The 19,566-nt window shown below is 52.6% G+C and overlaps 7 protein-coding genes across 7 annotated transcripts; 6 read left to right on the forward strand and 1 right to left on the reverse strand.

The window, feature by feature from the left end:
- Positions 1-1,907: 1,907 nt before the first annotated feature.
- On the forward strand, positions 1,908-2,976 carry VTN31DRAFT_7424 (uncharacterized protein; the record flags this gene model as incomplete). Its single annotated transcript, XM_069408144.1, has 3 exons — positions 1,908-2,018; positions 2,069-2,166; positions 2,226-2,976. The coding sequence occupies 3 exons, from the start codon at positions 1,908-1,910 to the stop codon at positions 2,974-2,976; spliced, it is 960 nt and encodes a 319-aa protein (XP_069257922.1).
- Positions 2,977-4,386: 1,410 nt separating this feature from the next.
- Positions 4,387-4,727, forward strand: VTN31DRAFT_7425 (uncharacterized protein; the record flags this gene model as incomplete). Its single annotated transcript, XM_069408145.1, has 2 exons — positions 4,387-4,550; positions 4,613-4,727. 2 exons carry the CDS (start codon positions 4,387-4,389, stop codon positions 4,725-4,727), a joined length of 279 nt encoding a protein of 92 aa, XP_069257923.1.
- Positions 4,728-4,778: 51 nt separating this feature from the next.
- Positions 4,779-5,841, forward strand: VTN31DRAFT_7426 (uncharacterized protein; the record flags this gene model as incomplete). Its single annotated transcript, XM_069408146.1, has 2 exons — positions 4,779-5,266; positions 5,337-5,841. 2 exons carry the CDS (start codon positions 4,779-4,781, stop codon positions 5,839-5,841), a joined length of 993 nt encoding a protein of 330 aa, XP_069257924.1.
- Positions 5,842-6,581: 740 nt separating this feature from the next.
- VTN31DRAFT_7427 (uncharacterized protein) lies at positions 6,582-7,747 on the forward strand (the record flags this gene model as incomplete). Its single annotated transcript, XM_069408147.1, has 4 exons — positions 6,582-6,737; positions 6,809-6,864; positions 6,936-7,076; positions 7,153-7,747. 4 exons carry the CDS (start codon positions 6,582-6,584, stop codon positions 7,745-7,747), a joined length of 948 nt encoding a protein of 315 aa, XP_069257925.1.
- Positions 7,748-7,984: 237 nt separating this feature from the next.
- VTN31DRAFT_7428 (uncharacterized protein) lies at positions 7,985-12,406 on the reverse strand (the record flags this gene model as incomplete). Its single annotated transcript, XM_069408148.1, has 1 exon — positions 7,985-12,406. The coding sequence occupies one exon, from the start codon at positions 12,404-12,406 to the stop codon at positions 7,985-7,987; it is 4,422 nt and encodes a 1,473-aa protein (XP_069257926.1).
- Positions 12,407-13,064: 658 nt separating this feature from the next.
- On the forward strand, positions 13,065-13,607 carry VTN31DRAFT_7429 (uncharacterized protein; the record flags this gene model as incomplete). The annotated part of the gene is made up of 1 exon (XM_069408149.1): positions 13,065-13,607. The coding sequence occupies one exon, from the start codon at positions 13,065-13,067 to the stop codon at positions 13,605-13,607; it is 543 nt and encodes a 180-aa protein (XP_069257927.1).
- A 4,850-nt stretch (positions 13,608-18,457) lies between these two features.
- Positions 18,458-19,391, forward strand: VTN31DRAFT_7430 (uncharacterized protein; the record flags this gene model as incomplete). The annotated part of the gene is made up of 2 exons (XM_069408151.1): positions 18,458-18,854; positions 18,904-19,391. The coding sequence occupies 2 exons, from the start codon at positions 18,458-18,460 to the stop codon at positions 19,389-19,391; spliced, it is 885 nt and encodes a 294-aa protein (XP_069257928.1).
- Positions 19,392-19,566: the final 175 nt, after the last annotated feature.

Here is a 19,566-nt window from a genome sequence, read left to right on the forward strand (position 1 = left end):
ACGTCGGTTATCTTGGATTCTTGTGGGTACTGGATGGAGAGATCGACTTTGATAGCCGCATTCATCTCAACATGACAGGTCCACAGCTTTTTCCCAGCTCCATGATCTTCTCTGGGATTGTCAAAGACGAATGAGCCGAGGTACATCCATCGATCGCCAAGGAATGTACCTAAAAAGTTCTTCTAGGCTACCGGACGAGTTTGTAGTTAGTACGAGACGTTACTTGCACAAAACACAAGAAGAAACTGCTTTGAACCCCCGACACAAGCTGTCTTTATCTCTGGACAAAAAACTCAGGCCAATGATTCCGGTCGTGTCATTCTCGTGGATGATGGAAGACGTTCCATGTAACAATGAGGTCGGGACCAGCATGGCTGACAAATTGATTACATATCATAACCAAGTACCTAACCTATCCTTATTAATTAAGCGGTTCTCCAGGGGTTTTAGGGCTGGCGGCGGATTGGAACTTTCCAGACGAATTCTAAGGGGACAGCTTGCGACGATCGCCCAGGGTGACATACTGAACTGTACGGAGTAACAAGTTACTAATTAATTACTAAGGATTGCTGGACAAGGATGCCCGAGCTTGAACGAGTTCATCACGATTCCAAGTAAACTACTACCTACCTAAAGTACTCACGTGGACTTCGTATCAGTTTGGACAAGAAATGCTCGGAGCATGCAGAGTGCCGTATCCGGTAGGTGATCTCCTAGGATCAAGCCGACTCCGATGATTCGAGCTGTCTCCGAGGACCTCTGAGTGCTCTAACCTATCCTCTGAACGGAGGTACTCTGCGGCAATCCCGAATGGACTGTGTCAGGCGGAGATAACTTGGCGAAATCCGGGCGACAAAACCAATAACCTGCTAGACCTGGCTGGTGATATCACCATGAGAGAAGCAAGAAGTGCTGTGTTTCCAGTGTCAACCTCTCCTGCACAAGCTGTAATTCCTCCCGAAATCCCCAGAATTATTTCCAAAGCTCGGAAAGAAAAAAAAAAATTGAATGAAAGTCGCCGGGAGCCCTGCACAATAATAATGGCCACTGCGCTCTTATCTTATCGGCTCGGAATCTCACTCTCGGATTCACAGAAATCCGAATTAACTCAGTTCGGAACGGACACCAGTAATCAACTGCCGTGCGTACAGAGTAAGTAATCCGTACTTACTCGTACACAAAACCCGGGTTACAGTCCTCCTCCGTACGGTATCGTAACGAGAAGCCAAAGAGAAGGATTCAAGCTCCACTCTGCAGACTAACGCATTTTAGTCGCAGCTTGAGCCCTAATTAGGAGCTCAAGCTGCCACTATTCCGTGATCGCTGCGCCGATTAGCTGAAGCCAAAACTGGCAGACAATGACAGAATCATCATCTCAAATCAGTAAGCACATCGAGGCTTTTTTTCTTGGTCTGGAGCTTCTTGGCCGAGAACTTTCCACACTGTATGTAGTATATAGATCCCGGGACCCCATGTCCTTTGTGCGCATTGCTTGCATTTGCCAAACATTTCTTCTTTCATCTCGAGGCAAGCTGCTAGATCAAAAAAGCTTCTAGCCTGGTCAAGTTCCTCGGCCCAGTTTCTGCGACTATCCGTGGTTCGGTCTGCCCTACAACAGCACTGGCGCTTCGAAATGTATATACTTTGGGCTTACTGAACATGGTTGTGTGCTGATGCCATCGTTACTGCTGCCGAGCTTGATCGTTCTGTCTTGCCTGTGAGATTATATCACCTTGACTACGTGCAGCGCAAACGACTTTTGAGCTTCTATATACCCTCGGATAACCTGCATTCGCGTCGATTAATCTTTTGATCTACTTTCTGTTCCCTCCGTCCTGTTTTTTATTTTTTTTCACCTCTCTTTTCTTTCTTTTCTTTTTCTTGCTTGACTTTCTGCCTTCGTCACCATGACCAATCGACAATCAACGCCCGCGTCCGACCATTCGGGGCAATCGGACAGCAATGTTCGCAAGAGGGTCTGCAAGGCATGCGATCGCTGTCGGTTGAAGAAATCCAAGGTATGGCGGAAGAGTATCAAAATTCACGTTGCCCGACTGACGAAACCCAGTGTGATGGTGCCAATCCCTGCGGACGATGTCGTGCAGACAACGCCATTTGCGTTTTCGGGGAGCGGAAGAAGGCGCACGATAAGGTTTATCCAAAGGGGTGCGTTGGTTGCATGCATGTGGTTGCTGGGGCGAAACTCAAACCACTAACTGGCGTAGATATGTGGAGATGCTGGAACAGCAACAACAATGGCTGGTCAATGGCCTCCAAGAGCTCTACCGAAGAACACGCGACGGCGAAGGCTGGCCAGGCGAACCGCTCAAGACCGAAGCCAACGGTCACCCGCTCACGCACGACCTTCTCACCCGATTAGGCGCGCTGGACCAGTCCAAGGGCGAGCGTTTCGAGGAGGACACGGAGGCCCTGCAGCGGGACCTCTGGCGGCAGTCGCAGATGCAGGCCCAGGAAACGTCCGATGATAGCTCCGACGTTGCCTATTCTCCCACCGCGCCGAACAGCGCGCACTTTGGGGGTGGGTTGAATCGGCCGCACATGCCTCCGACGCCGCCGAGCCATAGCCCTTCTACCTGTCCACAGAATTTCACGAATATCAAGACAGAGCCATCCACGATGTCGCCCTTCAGCAATAGTGTTCCCGCGACTCCCACCAGCAGCCATCCCGGCCACAATGACGCATTTCGAACGTCGATGCCCCCGTCCAGCCATATCAATCCCATGGCACTGCAGGAATCCGGGCCCTGGTCGGTGAACGGCTTCAGCAACGGTGTGGAGGACATGCTGGGGCCGGAGTACTCGCTCAACTTCGACGATCCGGCCTCGGCAACGGGGCAAGCAATCTTCAATCGGGGAGTCCCACCCGTGAATTGTCTCCCGCCGAATATGCTCTTTGACCCGAATGACGAGTTCACCCAATTGTTCCACCAGAATCCGGAGATTCCTTCGATTTGATTCGAATCATTCTTATCTTACAGGCTTGGACTAATCTGACGACGTGATGCCATGCTGTATACTACCCCTTACTGCCATGTTGGAGGGATGATGCTTTTTGGGGCAGACGTTTGCTGGCGCTGGGCTGGGATTTCGTTTGTTTCTTCGTACGGTTAGACAATGGCGTTGGCGCGTTGGAAGGAGGTTTAAGGAGGTAATCTCTTAAAGATCCATACTATCTACGAATGCGAATGAACCGTGATGCTCTTGATTGTTACCTCTCCCATTCCGTCTATTCTACACAAGAACTAATGCGAATAAGGTCAACAAAGATTATCATCAAGTACCTGATCCACGGACAACTTCCATTTCCCATCGATACGGTCAATATTCCCAGCCACTCATTCGCTCCTCTCCTTTGGGCACCGAAGTCTGGATACGACATAACCTAAATGTTATCGACAGCTCTGCCATAACTGGAATCAATCCAGTGACACACACAAAGGCCATCTCCTCCCCAACTCATCACATCAACCCCTTGCCATGTTCAGTTCCATGATAAGTGGGAAAACATCATGATTCATCATCTAAATGCAACAGTAGTAAAAAGAAGGAGCCTCAATTGACCCCAGTCTCTGCTCTCCCGCTTTCTCAGCCTCTTAAACTCAAAAAGTCTCGAACGATGTTGTGACGTAATACATCCTGCAATGGAGTTACTCAGGGAAATCACACATATTTCTTCGGCTTAGGGTTTAGTGTCCCCACCCGAAACCAGACACCGAGCCTCCGGCCCTCCGCTGACTCAGCTGCCGGTCTCCGATTTCTACGAGATTGCCCAAAATGGTAAATGGTGTGGGGACTGATTACAAATCAGTTACCCGGAGCTTACAATACGCGTATGGTAACAACAGTTACATCGAGATCGTGAACCCTGGGATGGCTCTGTCGATCGCATCAAATCAGAATGATGCGAAGTATGCGCGACGTCTGCAGCTGGTCATTCCTGCCGACCGCGTCATTGATGTGGAGATGTCGAGAATGCGGAATGACTAATGAAGCTCGAGTTGATATTACTCTGTATTCCGTACAGCGATGGTTAATATTTATCAACCATGACACAGTCCTTACCAGCGCTGTATGCGCGGACGTCCCTGGGGCAGCTCGGCTGATTTTGGGACGTTGTTCCTTCACAAAACCAATGAGAGGAGAACCTGCGCAGATGATTCCGGGGAAGACGTTTTAGACGTTTCAATTAATTAACTGCTATCTCTGTAGGGCTGTCAGGGCAAAGCATGTCAAGAAGGTCCTTGATAACATGGACTCGTACTCCTTTCACTTGTCTGGGGTGTTGCATCTCGAAGCCTTGAGACTTTCGAGTCTTGAATGGCGGTCTTGTCTTGTTGGGCTTTCGTCAATTAGCCTAAATTAACAATGACAGGTCGTTGGAGAGGGCCGGCGGTAGGCGGGCCGACGAAGGCGTATAGAGTGCCTTTGCCGACGAAGTTTAAAGAGCGAGTTGACAAAGTTGAGCTCCATCTCATCTCGGGCTTTTGGTGTATACCTACTACGGAGTACATAGGTACTTTTTTTGCGAGGTAAGAATAAACCCTTATGTGTCCTTGGACAAGAATGGAGACTGATTTCCGGCTATATACAGTACTCCGCATTCACAGATCCCATTGTTAGGCTATTTACCGCGGGGTAGGGAAGTTTGCCCCTCTCAAAACATGACAATTTTGTCCGAGAGACGGTATAAAGTGGAAGTATCATGATGAGATCAGATCACAACAAGTTCAGCTCTAGACTACCACCATAGGGAGACAATGGCGACTGTCAATCCCGCTTTCACCTTCCTGCCCCTTGGAGCCATCATCCAGGAATTCATCGTCGATGGCCATAACATCGTCCAGGGTTTCAAGACCCAGGAGGACTATGTCCAGTACAACAGCCCTTTCTTTGGCGCCACCATCGGCCGCGTCGCCAACCGGGTGAAGGACGCCAAGCTCCCAGTCAATGGTCAGATCTACAACCTTGTCGCCAACGAAGGCAGCAACTCGCTCCACGGCGGGGCCAAGGGCTGGGACAAGCGCATCTTCGAAGGCCCGACACCGGTCAATCGCAATGGCACAGAGGCGGTTCTGTTCAAGTATCTGAGCAAGGACGGCGAGGAGGGATATCCTGGCACCGTCGAAATTCGAGTGTGGTATTCGGCCAAAGAGGAGGACGGCAAGAAGGTTCTGGACATTGAGTACGAAGTGGAATTGGTCGGCGACGAGGCTTCAGAGACCTCTGTTAACGTGACCAATCACTCGTAAGTTCTATCTGGGGCGGGGCCATAGTGTCACTTCACGGGGCATCTTGACTGAGCGGATGATGATTAGCTACTACAATCTCTCGGGAGGCCCGACCATCGAGGGCACAATCGCGCGCCTCTACACGGATAAACACCTGCCACTCGACGAGGCATCCATCCCCCTCGGGCACGTCGACACCCTCCCGAACGTCAAGGTCGACGAGCCGTTGATCCTGGGCCGCCCTGAAACGGATTTTGACCACTGCCTCGTCGTCGAAACCGACCCGAGCAAGATCCCGCTCGATACGCGTCCCGGCCCGTTGAGGAAGCTCGCGTCGTTCACGCACCCGGACACATCTCTGCACCTTGAGGTGTACAGCACCGAGCCTGCCTTCCAGTTCTACACGGGTAAATGGATCGATGTGCCGGAGGTAAACGGCGTCCCCGCACGGGGGAAGGGGGCGGGATTCTGCGTCGAGCCTAGCCGGTACGTGAATGCGCCGAACGTGCCTGAGTGGAAGCACACGACGACACTGAAGAAGGGCGAGGTGTGGGGATCGCGAACCGTGCTCAAGGCGTGGAAGGGCAACTAGGACTTTTCTTTCTTCCAGTTGGACACCACAACACGAGGCACAGCCCAGTCTTGTCCGTTGAGCAACAATCCAATCTGACGTGAAGAAAAGAGGTAGCCTAGCCATTACTGTCCTCGACCCGTATTATTGTACTACGAGTACGCAACAATCTTGTAACGTTACAGAGACCAGGAACGTCATGACTGCCTCGGCGAACATTGCTTCCGTAATCCGGGTGTGTAAAGTAATGGGGTGACTTTGTGAGGGTATTTGTGTGGATGGAAATATCGGCCTTCGGAACTCGGAACTTCAGTTGAACCGGCGACCAGTTGACCTTCGAGAAAACTTCGTGGAATATGCATCCACTGCAGATCACTGCTTAGGTTAGTTCTCTCGACTCAATTTGATCGACGCACAAGCAAAGCGGGAGCCGGAAATCCACCCGGCGGTCGGCAGTTCGGCACAGGCGTACCCGAGAAAAGGAATTCGGGTTGATCAGTCCGAGTCCATTTCGATTTGGTCCCTACAGAGAAAGTTGTTCCCCGCCTCCCAACCGTGTGGGACGGTGGTGCCGATTCCCGACTGAATCACGATTCTCCTTGCAGTTCATGAGGTTATTTTTTTTCTTTTTTTGAACTACTGCGTATTGTTGTCCGAGTGATTGCCTGAACAAGAAACGCAAAAGTCTACCAAAAAAAAAAAAAATTCTAGAAAAAGAACATTTGCCGAGGCAAAGAGTGGATTGTCAATTCCCCGTCCAAATGGCCTCCCAGCATGGCGATCTAGCCCACCTTCTGCCCCTCAATTACAAGCGGCAGATCAGCGAGTGGCTCGAAGAGGATTGCCCGAGTTTCGATTACGGCGGGTTCGTCGTCGGCGAGTCGCTGGGGACGGCCAAACTATTGGGGAAGAGTCAGGTACATCTCTCCTCCTCCATACTGATACGGCCGAGAGAGAATGTGGATGGGGCTAACCATCCTTTTTACAGGGTGTAGTCGCCGGTGTCCCTTTTTTCAACGAGGTATTTTCACAGCTAGGCTGCACGTGAGTTTGCTCTGAATGGACGAAAAAAAAAAATCATCTGGATAGCAAGCCAAGGTCTCACATGTGTCTAGGGTAGAATGGCATGTCAGAGAAGGCGAGACCATCACGCCGATCAAGCACTGCGCGACCGTCCACGGCCCGGTGCGCAAGATCCTCCTCGGTGAACGTGTGGCGTTGAACATCCTCGCCCGCTGCTCGGGGATCGCAACAAAGTCCGCTGCCTTTCCCACGTAGTTGCTTTTTTTTTTTCTTTCTTCTTTCGGCTAATACGGGAAAATCAAATATCAGAACATCATCCCTTGTCACCGCCCTCCGTTCGCATGGCTGGAACGGCACCCTCGCCGGCACCCGCAAAACCACCCCGGGGTTCCGCCTTGTCGAGAAGTACGGGATCCTCGTCGGCGGCGCCGATCCGCATCGCCATGACCTGAGCCATATGACGATGCTCAAGGACAACCACATCTGGGCCTGCGCCAACAACGCGGCCAACTCCAACTCCTCCTCGTCCTCCGCAGTCGATAACATCGCTGCCGCCATCCCCACGGCCGTCGCTGCCGCCCGCGCCGCAGGGGGCTTCTCCACCAAGGTCGAGGTCGAGGTTCGGAACCTCGACGAGGCCAATGCGGCCATCGCCGCGGGCGCCGACGTCATCATGCTCGACAATTTCACCGCGGAGCAGGTCCGCGACGCCGCGCGGAGGCTCAAGACCGAGTGGGCCGAGAAGGGGAAACCCCCCGGGTCGTTCCTCATTGAGGTCAGCGGTGGGTTGAATGAGGGGAATGCCGCGCAGTTTGCCTGTCCGGATGTGGATATTCTGTCGACGAGCTCGATCCATCAGGGGACGGGAATCGTGGATTTTTCGCTCAAGGTTGCGCTGCAATGAGATACATATATATACATACCTCTCCGATGGTTCCAATTACTGCTGTTCATGTACATATTTCGTACAATCTCTGAACGAATGGAGAATCGGATAATTGTATTCGGAATGATGCAATGCATGTACACTCAATCCCATACGTTTCCAAGCAACTCCGGTATACTCAAAGATCAACGCCGAATCACGCCCCCATGAAACCGCTTGGACACGCAGCAAACCACAGCAAAAACAAAAACAAGTTTAAACCTCAATATCGACCGTAATCCCTTCCTCATACTCCGATTCGTCTGTAGAAATATTCCCACTTGAACTGCCCGATTCACCCCGGTGCTCCGCTCGTTCAACAATCGCACGTCTTCGAGCCTGTCGGTCGGATGAAGTTGTAGTATTATCCTTTGATCGCTGGTGACGGCTCTTGTTCTTCTTCTCCTCTGCCTCCCGTCGCATGCGTTCCCGCTCTAGCTCCGCGCGCAGCTGCTCATTCTCCGCGTCGCGCTCCTGGAGTCTCCGTCGGGCACCGTTGCGGTCCGCCATGCGCGCTTCGCGCTCCGACTTGAGTCGCGCTTCGAGCTCGCGCAGCCGTTCGAGCCAGATTTGTTCGTTGGCGGTGGGTGCGTTGTTATGCTGGTTGAGGCTGCTGATGCTCCCGCGTGGGGAGTGCACGGGCTGCGGGATGCTGGACTGCCTCACGGCCTTGCCGCTGGAACGCTGCACCAGCGAAGTTGGGTGCCCCTGACCGCCCGGTGACGCCGGTTCGACAGCATGATTGGTGCCCGAGTTCGACCGCGAGTGGCCGGCTCCGGACCGCATCAGATTGAGTTCTGCCTTGAGCAGGCGATTCTCTCCCCGCAGTTTGGCAATCTCCGGCGACGCTCCTGCTGCCCGCTGCTGGCTGCGGAGGTTGCGCACCGCTTCCTCCAGCCGGTCTAGCCGCCGCATCCGCGTCTCCAGCTTGTGCTCGAGCGTCTGGTATTCCTTGTTCAAGCTGTTCTCGACCGTCTTGATCCGCGTCTTGAACCCGCTAATCACTCCCTCAATCGTCCTGACGGCCAGGAGCAAGTTACGGCTGAACCCCGGCCAGAACAGGATGTTCCCAATCACCTCCACGCTCGGCAGGTTGCCGTTGATCAGACTGTTGGAGTGCGCCCAGTCTGGCCCACACAGCGCGGAGAGCCGCTTCCACAGCGTCAAGAACAACGTGTTGCGCTCGTTCAGCTGGTCTCGCAGTTGCTGCTCCACCGTCGCGAAGCGCCGTCGTTCTTGGCTGTGCTTGTTCTCCAGATCGGTGATTCTCGAGTTGTTTGCCGACAGCGTCCTCGATGCCTGTTGCTGAGACTTGAGCGCCTGCTCGAACGAGTGCTTGTCTGCGCGGCGTGCCTGTCGTTCCCGGTCGAGCAATTCCGACAGCTTGCGCGACTCCAATCCATGGCTCTCCAGCAACGCCTCCCTGCTCTGTAGGAGCGTCTCCTTTTCGTCCAGCTTTGCCCGGGTGCTCTCCAGCTCCAGGGACGTCCGCTCGAGCTCCTTCTGGAGTTTTGTGATCGACGCCAACATGCTCGACCGTGTGCCGTTCAGATCGCCCAATGCCTCCCGGAGCCCATTCTCCAGCTCCATGAGCCGATCCTTCCAGTTTTTCGCCTCCGTCTCGCGTGCCGCCAGTGCTTTCTTCAGCCTGCGAATCTCCTCCTTCGCCATCGACACTTCCTGGTTCAGCTCGTTCATGACGCGCTGCACCTTCTGCTCCCCCTCCGTCGCCACCAGTTCGCGTTGCTGTCGTTCCTCGGCCAGACGGTTCTCTAGTTCTCGAACGTGCTCCCGCTCGATTTGCAGACTGACTTGGGTATTCTTCAACTCTGACTCGAGATCGCTAATCCGAATCTTATCGGCATCTTGTTCCTCGCGGAGGAAGGAAATCTCGTTCTGACTCGACTCGAGCTGCACGGTCAGCCGCTGCACCTTGTTGTTGGCTTCGAAGAGACTCTTCTCCAGTGACGCAATTTCCCTGTTGGCATCGTCAAGTTCCTGCTGCACAGCCTTGTATTTGCGCAGGTTGGTCTGTGCATCCTCTTCTAGTCGATTGATCCCTTCGCTGGCAGACCGCAGTTCCGCCTGAAGTGCCCTGAGGTTCTCAGCTTGCTGGCGTTGCTCCGCCTCTAGTCGCTGACATTCGGCAATCTTCTGATCTAGCTCATCGCCCAAAGCATCGATCTCTTCCTGCGCCTCAGCCTTGAGTTCTTGAAGAGCAGCCTCGCGCTCTTCCGCGTACTGCAACGCTTGATCACGCTCATGTTGCAGAACTTGGATTTCCTCTTCGGCTTGATCTACGTCGGCCTGATAAGCCTTATCCAGTTCCTCGAGTTCAGCAATGCATTCTTCCAGCTGCGCTCGGATGCCCTGGTTCTCCAGCTTTAAGGAAGAGACTTGATCACGCAACTCGCCGTTGCGGATCTCCAGGTTCTCTCGCTCCGTGTCGCTCGCTCGGGACGCCCTAGTGCCGTCACTTGCACGAGACGACGACCGACCATGAGCTCGAGAAGCCGAACGCTCAAAGATGCTGTCCCCAGCAACGGAACGACCGCCACCTTCGCCGCGTCGCTGCAACTTGAGGTCCTCAATCTCTTGATAAAGACGCTCCTTCTCGCGATTCCGAGAAGTGAGCATCGATGTTTGCGCGCTAACCTCTCGCCGCAATTCTGCATTCTCCTTTCGGAGCAGTTCCAGCTCGACCAGTGTGGCGCTGTTGGAACTATGCGCCGCGACGCGAGGGTCATCGGAGCTTGCAGGGTAGGATACCATGGAATCTTTCCGACCCGCTCCTCGCCCATACCTGACTGGGTCCGACAGGGCCGAGGCCGCATCAACCTTCAGGCGCAGGATCTCATCGCGCAACCGCCGATTCTCCTCCTCGGCCTGCTCGCGGGCAGCAGTCTCGGCGTCAAGCATGTCTTTCCACATGTCCCGTTCCTCCCGAGCACCACTGTCGGATCCAATCGACCGGCCGTCTCCCAGAGCCTTGACGATCTCCGCCAATCTCCTCTTTTCCGTTTCCCGAACGATGCTCTCTGACCGCAGGCGCTCAATCTCCGTCTCATAGGACTCGACACGCTCTCTGAGGAAATTGAGTTCCTCTTCCATTTCCTCATGGCCCTTGTCGGCATCGGCTGCTGATTCGCCGTCCGATTGTCGATCCTTCAGCTGACTCTCCAGCTTCTTGATTTTCCGTTTCAGGTTCTGGTTCTCCTTTTGCAATTTTAATTTGTCCGATTTGAGCTCCACGTTCTCGGAGATCATCTCCTTGATGCCTTCCTCGGATCGTTTGTTCAGCGCCTCATTGAGGAAATGAATTCTCATTTTCAGGTCAAAATTTTCCTTTGAAAGCCGGTCGATGGTGCTGCTTTGCTCCTTGAGGGTCATGCTTTTGCCAATCCGGCTAAATCCCGGCGTCGGCAGGCCATCCCGTTTCTCTGGCGATAAGCTGCGCGAAAACTTCTCATGAAACTGTCGCGCAAATGTGCCTGGAGGCTCCATGTTTTGCTCATGAGACGCACCGGCCGTGTCGGGCGGCATGGCATCTCCCTGGCCCCTTTGAGGTGTCGAAGGAGTGTTGTCTTGGTTCCCCTTTTTGGGTGATGGACTACCAGCATCTTCCTCGTCCAAGGTCTGCAGTCCGCCATCGCTAGTCCCGCTGACGACTCGCTTATCCAGGAAATTTTCTTCGCTGTAGCCAGATACCCCCGAGGCTACGCTTCCCAGACTAATAGACCTAACCAATGGCTTTCTAAACGATGATGGATTAGCAGGCACCGCGCCGCCTGACTGCAGGGCAAAGTCTGCGCCGACAGTCGCCTCGGTCCCATCGGAGGTTGTGCTTGCTTGGGACGATGTCGAGAATCGATACGAGGATTGACGGCTAGTCAAGTATTTCGGTCGTGTTCTTTTACGCTCGGAAGTGGCCGAGGTCCTGGAACGATTATCATCGTTATCATCCGCAATACTAGCCCCATCCTTTTCGCTGCTCGATTTGACGCTCTTCTCGTCTGGCGCTAAATGATGTCTGCTTGGTTTCGAGGCCAGTCCCGCGTCATCATAGTCATGGCGATTCTCATTTGATGGGGAGGGAGAGCAGGGAACATTGTCAGCGACAGCGGATGTGCTGTCATCATATTGGTCGTGATGCTCGATAGACGTCTCAACATCGCCTTCCTCGCTCTGCACTGTGACCTTTGGCAGACTCAAGACAGACTCCTCAAGGCGCTCCTGCGAATTACCCTCCGCATCGTACGGGTCGTCCGTGCGTGCCTTGGGCATCCCAACGAGATACGTATCGTCTGCGCCCGCACCGGGTCCTATGGGCACTTGAATCGCCGATGGCTCCGGAACGAAACTTGACTCCATATCCATTAGCTTCCTGCGCATTTCCTTTTCCTTTTCCTCGAGAACGGTCTGGTTAACCGGGCGGTCGGTGTAATCCGCAACGTCGCTCGTTGGAGGAGGGAAACCGCTATCTTCAAGCGCTTCGCGTCCATGTTTCGGAATTGGTGGCAATGAAGCGAGAGAATCCTCTTGTTCACGCGTATCAGGCGATCCCGCCCGATGCGGATCATGTGAAGACAATGGTGGTGATGACGGCGGAGCGCGATCGCTGGGCTCCGGCGTGGCCATTGCGCCGGAAGACGACGTCTTTGAAGACGCCGACTATGGCAAACACCTCAAGAAAAGTCAACAAAGTGCGATCGATGTACCTCTGGAGCGCTTTGTTTCGCGGTTTGTTTGGGCGCTGCCCTCAGTTGTTTTGGGATCCCGTTTCCAAGATGGTTTCTCCACTGCCGCTAGACCAGATCAGGTTAGTCCATATTTGGTGGGTCTATTTGTATACTAAGTCATATCAGGAAGGTGATCCCTGACCCCTCCAAGTGGATGCGTGGGGAGCCCAAGTTAGTTGCCAACGAACGGCCCAACGCACACCCCAATAATCTCTCTCCCTAATGCACACCCCCTTAACTGCTGCGACTGACCGAATTTTCGGTCAAGAAGTCGAATCCAGTGATCCACACTTTTTATCCGTTGATCCTGATTTTTGAGCAATGTACGGAGTAAAGTGACCAATTGCATGGATTTTGATATGACAGGAAGATTACTGTGCCATTCTGCCGTGGAGGACGATTGGGAGTCTCTTGAACGCGAGGATGAAGAAGGAATCGAGAATTGGCAGAGATTGGAGACGTCAATATAGTTACAAGAGCCCAACCCGAAGTGTTGTCCTTGTCTGCTTGGCCTGCCATTCCTGTGCAAGTCATACAGCAATAAATCGAGATAACCTATGGCAGGGCATTCAAAGATATGGAATCCGGATTCCGTCGGTCAAAGCAACCGGGATACCGGTCCGTGCCAGATTCTTCAAATTGAAAATGCAGAGCAATGTCCCAGACGACGTTATCCAAGTCCGTGTCAAGATTCTCACTGTCCGATTTGCTCGTGGATACTATGGCGGCGCGCAAGTTTTGTGGGCACCGTTCGCTCGTTCGGACTATTCGCGGCAGCCACTGAAAAAAGGCAAAATTATGCAGTCGGGAAACAAAGTCATGATGTCCTACCTGACTGGCAAACATTGAACTTTGGGAAATTTGTCTCGGACGAATATCAACGGTCCAGCGTGCAGATTCACCACACGCAAACCGTTGAGCCCCTGGTTGATCAGGGTCTGCTCGAAGCCGAAAGGAACAAGGCTATTGAGAAAAGACTGGAACTTGAAGTCCAGGCCTACGGACAATACAAAGACTGTGCAAGGGCGAATCTGAGGCCTACTCCATTCTGTTCCGTCATATCTCCCCCGAAACCAACTCACACCTCACGCATAACATAATAAGACCTCCTACGCGCTTGTGGTGAAATCTCGATGACCGCTACCGCAATGCGGCACTTGCCACGCTTTGTGATCTTCACGTACAGCTCAACGAGACAATGAGCGATGATTTCAGTACCAGACGCGAAAATGTCAATCATACTGCACTATTAGTGCGACGCATTGACATCGTGGCACCTAACTCGATTCCTGATAAGCTACACATTAGCTTTCTTTCGATCAATGCGAAAGTGTTGCGGAAGGAGTCAGAAAATGACCAGAATCCCAATTTGGCGGCTACGGATGTTGCTAATCAAATCCCAAACGCGTCCAGAAGTATTGCCAACAAGAGGCATGCGACACTGAAGCGCCTGCCGTCTTCCAAAAGACCAAGGTTCAATATTGTGAGAATGGGGCGATGACGCTCAGTGCTCACAAAGATTCACGGTGGATACTGGACTCCGGAGAGACGAGCTACATATGCTGATCCATTCGGATATCCTCGAAATACCTGTTGGCAAGGACGGCTCAGAATACATTATCTTTCACCGATGATTACTCGCGAGGCTCATGGGCATATCCAATGGCAGGAAAGATGCAAGCTCTTGGAAAGTTTCACCTCTTTGAGTCCTGGGTCGATCGGCATTTTGAATGTCGAGTTAAGAGGTTTTCCTTTGCGACAACGGAGGAGAATACCTCGCAATCGGCAAATATCTCGAACGCCAGGGGGATGAGTTCGATATGTCGGCTCCGTACTGCAAGGGTAAGAACGGACTACCTGAAAGGACAAACCGCACTATCTTTGAGCTCTGAAGTAACACAAGAAACAAAAGCCTCTCGAGAAGAGGACAATAGTGTACCTAGTACGTCGAAAAGAGTTCTCGCACTACTAAGTTCTTCATTGTATCCAAAGTGCACCACTCCCACGAAGAAGAGTCGCGGACGATCCCCCACCTTCACAATGGCGACATTCCGGAGTACCGCTGGCCATCGATGAGCATGCGAACGACTTTCCCGCGATATATTGGGAAAGAGGGTTTCCACGGGATGAGCCCATTCCTACTCGATGCCCATGGCTCTTGCAAAAAAGGGGGCTCACTTCCATTCCAATTCAAGGTGGAGAATGTGATTATCAAATTCGAGGTCAATAGCTCGCATGAACAAGATCAACGCGGTGTGCGAAGTCATTTACACCGGTGATCATTCGAAGGCAACGGGTGAGGACCACTTTCTTCGAGTACGTTCGAAAACGGTCAACCGTGGCGGCGCTCACGCACCGTTTCGAGCGTGTTCACAGTTGCAACACACACGGTTCGCTGATGAGGATCGTTATCCTCCACCACAGTTGCATGTTCTTGACCGTTAACTCGGAAGATTAACATTGTGCACGGTCAAGTTAGTATATATAGTGTCTAGACGTTTCAGTGGTTGATAATTACCATTGGCGTCCATTAAGGATACATAAGAGACAAGGTGGACTAACCAACAGGAGTGATCTCACTTGGGTTCCTCGGATTCCTTGGACTCCTTGGATTCCTTGCAGTGAGGACTAAGATCGCTTCCCCCGGTACCATACCAATTGTGACACCTTTGACTTTGACATAACGACCTTCCGGCACCCAGTCTAACAGCGTACTATCGCACGATGGTTTTTGGCCAAGAGGAATCAAAAATCCATCCCTGATTTCCACCTTCACTACCTCATAGAAATATGCTACGATCCAAGTCCAATGCTATTGAGTCAATCTCACATCCCCCAACCGTCAAAGGCCAGGAAGCATACCTGGAGATCTGAAGTCGGCAGTTTCTTCGACAGTAAAGCCACCTGATTCACCAATTCATCACCTCCATAGCTTTTCATCGCCGGCCTATCGAATGGCACTTGCTAGGCCATTCGATAGGCCGGCCAGACATCTACAAATGGCTAGATCTATCAGCGGGAGAATGATTGAATATGCTACTACTGCAATCAAGTGTTCTCCTACTAGACCTACTGCTTACTAGGTTGGGCCAGTGACCGAACAGCGGCCTTGATCAACCAAGGGAGAACGATAATGGATGCCATTCTCAATGACAACTTACGTGAAAGACTCCCCTCTTACCGTCAGGGTTTTCCCCTCCTTTCTCCCTCCTTTTTCCCTCTCCTCCTCCCTCACGGAGAGCGATGGGGAAAACCTTTTCAACAATTTCGGACAGGCGATGAAGAGAGAGGCTATTCAGAATCCGATACGATAGGCCTCCAACTCCTTCACGGCGGCCGCATACGATGTCCGTTTTGTGCGATGCCGCCTCTCAATCTCCCTAATGATCTTTCTCCGCCGGCAGAAGAAGGTCCGCTCGCTCCCGTTCTTACGCCAGTCCTTATGGCGGTAGCGACGGAGCTTGATCTCGCGGTCCAGGACCTCTTCTCGGAGGAATTCACATAGCTTGAACTCCGGTTGGATAGCCTTTCCGGCGGCAGAATCGTTGTTTTTTCAATGGTATATTGGGCAACGGCGGCCCCCCAGCCCCCAGCCCCGGCGTTCGTCAGCCTCCACAAGGAGGAAAGGCGGGCCCAATGGGGAGCTCAAAAGTCAAGATGGGGAGGAAGGGAAGGGATGACGATGAGACCTCATTTTTTAAACTCTTCCTGTCGTGGCAGATAGGCCTCGAGTGTCTTCTTCTGGCGATATTTGGTGTGGTAGGCGACCGCCTTCGCGCCCTCCTCGGCAGCCAGCAGCGCCTCCGGGTCGACAGGCGCATCGTCAACTTCTTCCGCCATTCCGTCGGTGGCCGTCTCGGGCAAGCCAGTGGGTAGGGGGCGACCGACTTCGTCCTCATCCAGCAGGGCCTGCGGACCGATGGTACTACGATGAGAGGGAGCCGCAGCTTTGACGTCCGTCTCAAGAAGCAAATCTGTGGTCGGAGGATTGAGCGACATGATGATGATACCTCGATCTATGCTCTCAGAATCGGAACGTTCTCGCGGAAAGAATGAATTTGCAAACAGAGGCCGGCCCGGTTCTCATGAAACGTCCCAAGGTCATGAATAAAAGGGACGAAGCTCTCCTTCCCCCCCCCCAAAGTCCCCAAAGCTACCTTTAGCTTAAGCTTCTAGGGAGCTCCAACTTTCACGATTCACACACGATTCATTACAGCTAAGGGAATACCCTCGCGCGTCTATTGGGGCACCTCCCCAGCATCGATCAATTGACCGCCTGCGTGTTTGGGCCAGTGATTCGTCACGTATTGTCACTGAGTCGAAGAAAAATGACCGGTATGGCCGTTACGTCCCACTTTACTTGAACTCTAGTGACCCCCGAGTATGCAGTGTAGAGTGCAGGCACTTAGGTGGGGTGGGCGGAACTTATCGCGGGTAGAGTTGTTTCGCGCGATTTCTCGGCCTGTTACGTACACTTTCATACCTATGTGACAATACTGCACATTCTGCAGCGAACTTTACGAGGACAGGAGACGGCTTCGCAGCCGACGACAGGAAAGGGGGATGCTGTAATACTTCAGGCATGAGCACGGAAAAAAAACGATGAAGAGTCAACGGAGCAGGGAGTACGCAGCAAGCAGTAAAAAGTACTCCGGAGTAGGCTTTCTGGCTGCTGACCAGAAATAATCGGGAGGAGCGTAGGGGACGCCCTAATATGCAACACATCGAGGACAGCAGTGCCGATATGGCGTTTCCAACGCTCCAGATTCTCGAAGTAGTTGAACGCATTTCATACCTTTGTGCCAGCATCTAGTCGACCAATACAGAGGATGGGCAGCGGGTCTTGTACGGCGCAGGTGCACCTGCGGCTGATGTCCGAATTCCCCAACCTAGTGCTCACTGGCAGGTGCTGACAGGGGGGGCCGCGACACCCGCCACGCTGCCTTTGCCTCATGTAATCCCCACGTACGGTTTCGTGTCGTGAACGAGAACGATGAGCAACGGACATTTGAGTGCGCCTCGATCGTAAGAGCATCGGGGAATCCGGTTGTTCATTATCACGACAACGGAGTGACCACGCTGACGGTTTCATCGGTCGACCTGGAACGCGTTATGGAGTGGCCTTTCGCTGCCGGCGTGACCGGACCGTTGGGTACGCTGACGTCCGTAGTCACGGAGGGTTCGATGGGGACGTATTTCCATTAAGAACACGAAGGGGGTGGCCAGGCGCATGAGTCATAAGCCGAGCAGTCAACATCGCGAGGACACCAGCTCCCTTGACAACGAACTCTAGGACGGCAGCGACGGCGGCGCAGGCAACGGCGGCGAAAGTGATCGCTGGACTTGGACCACGAGAACCGAGAAAGTACGAGCACGGAGTACTCCGTAGGCTGTAGTACCGTATGCTACAATTGTAATGGACCATCATCAAGCCTGCTTTTTAACCGCCCTCACCGTTCGTTTCAGGGCATGAGGGGCATGGTAGGATCTTTTCGGATGATGGGTTAAAATCTCAAGAGACTATCCACCAAAGAGTTGGGCACCAAAGGAAAGCCGTTGGAACGGGTACAAACATGCTGTAAAAAAGTTCCGGAAGTCGACCTGATTCGTTTTCCAATACTCGCACACTTTTTCTAACTTATTTCAGACTATACTAGAAATGATTTCGATGAGTTGTTTCGGTCGGTCACTTCCTTGCATCAGAAATCTAAAATGCCAAGAGGTGCCAAGCATAACTAACCGAAACTGACCCAAGTGTCGATGGAGAAGTTGTGTCAGCAACACCATTCCTGTTAGGGACTAGCGCAGGAGGGCCGACGGACTCGGGCAATCAATACCATCCTCACTTGTGCTTTTATTTTATGTTCGAAGACTGGCCTCATGCCCAGTAGGAAACGGTTTGTCTGCGCCGTCAACTGCATTCCATAAGTCTCTTCGCGATACTGGCACAATGTCCCCCGACGACTTTTTTGCGGTTTTGCTCGCACATAAAAAAATTCTCGATGATACTCCAAGTCTGGTGTCGAGCAATAACGATGGACTGCAGAAGGCGTATTGCCTTTTGTGTGCCTTGGAGACGGACCTGCCGAGATCAAAGCAGACTCGGTACAACCATGTAAAAGCGCGGGACCTCTTTGAAGCATTCCATAAAATTTCGAGGACCTTGTTTGTTCTTGTCTCTACGTCTGTGTCAATGACAAACCTCCTGTCTATTGACCAAAATGAAATTTTCCCACGCATAGAAGAATGGTGGGAGCAGCATCCGCCCTCAGAGGAGTTCAAAAAACATGCCAGTAGCATACTATGCACGTTGGAAGAGCAAAGAAGTCGCGGGGACCTGGTTTATCGTAAGAGGCCTTAGTTGTTCTCTCCTCATCGATACTAATCATGATCAAGGGACCAGAAGAAGCAGGACGTTTCAGAAACCCAGGAATCCTCGGGAGGATGAGTTTTCGCCTCTAGAGCGACAGCAGCCGATCGAGCCTCCCGTGGTCTCGCTCGCATTCTCTGGAGCTCCGTCTCTGGAACCCCCAGCCTTGGTGTCGGATCACAGCTTGGTGGCCCCTGCGTCGCCGCAAACGATTCCTTCCCGGCAATTACCACCACTGACAATGGAGCCGCGCATTCCTTCCCATATAGACGGTCACGGCCGCCTTACTGCTTTGTCACTGGATCTGCCCAACCATGAGTTGCATAACCGGTCCAGCTCCGCGATCGAATCTTCCATTATCAAGCCTCGAGAATCTGCACATCTTCAGCAACAACTGCGGCTTCCCCATCAGCGTCACCATTCCTACTCATTGCCGGAGACAACAGTAGCGCAGGAACAGAATAAATCAACCTCCAAGCGGGATTTCATTTCCCTGAGTTCTCTGTTGAATTGATTTGATGGACCTTTTCCCGTTCCCCTGTTGCAATTGGTGCAATCTGGTGTTCTACATTCCGTATACCACTTGCATTGATTTATTGGAATCTCACCTCTAAAGGTCTCAGAAAAAGTGGTGGGCCAGGTTATCCAGCCTCAGATCACCATGCACAACCCCACACAAACGAAGTTCC

Source organism: Thermomyces dupontii (assembly GCF_041956625.1).
Source record: "Thermomyces dupontii strain NRRL 2155 unplaced genomic scaffold VTN31scaffold_9, whole genome shotgun sequence".
In the NCBI taxonomy this organism is placed as follows: Eukaryota; Fungi; Ascomycota; class Eurotiomycetes; order Eurotiales; family Trichocomaceae; genus Thermomyces; species Thermomyces dupontii.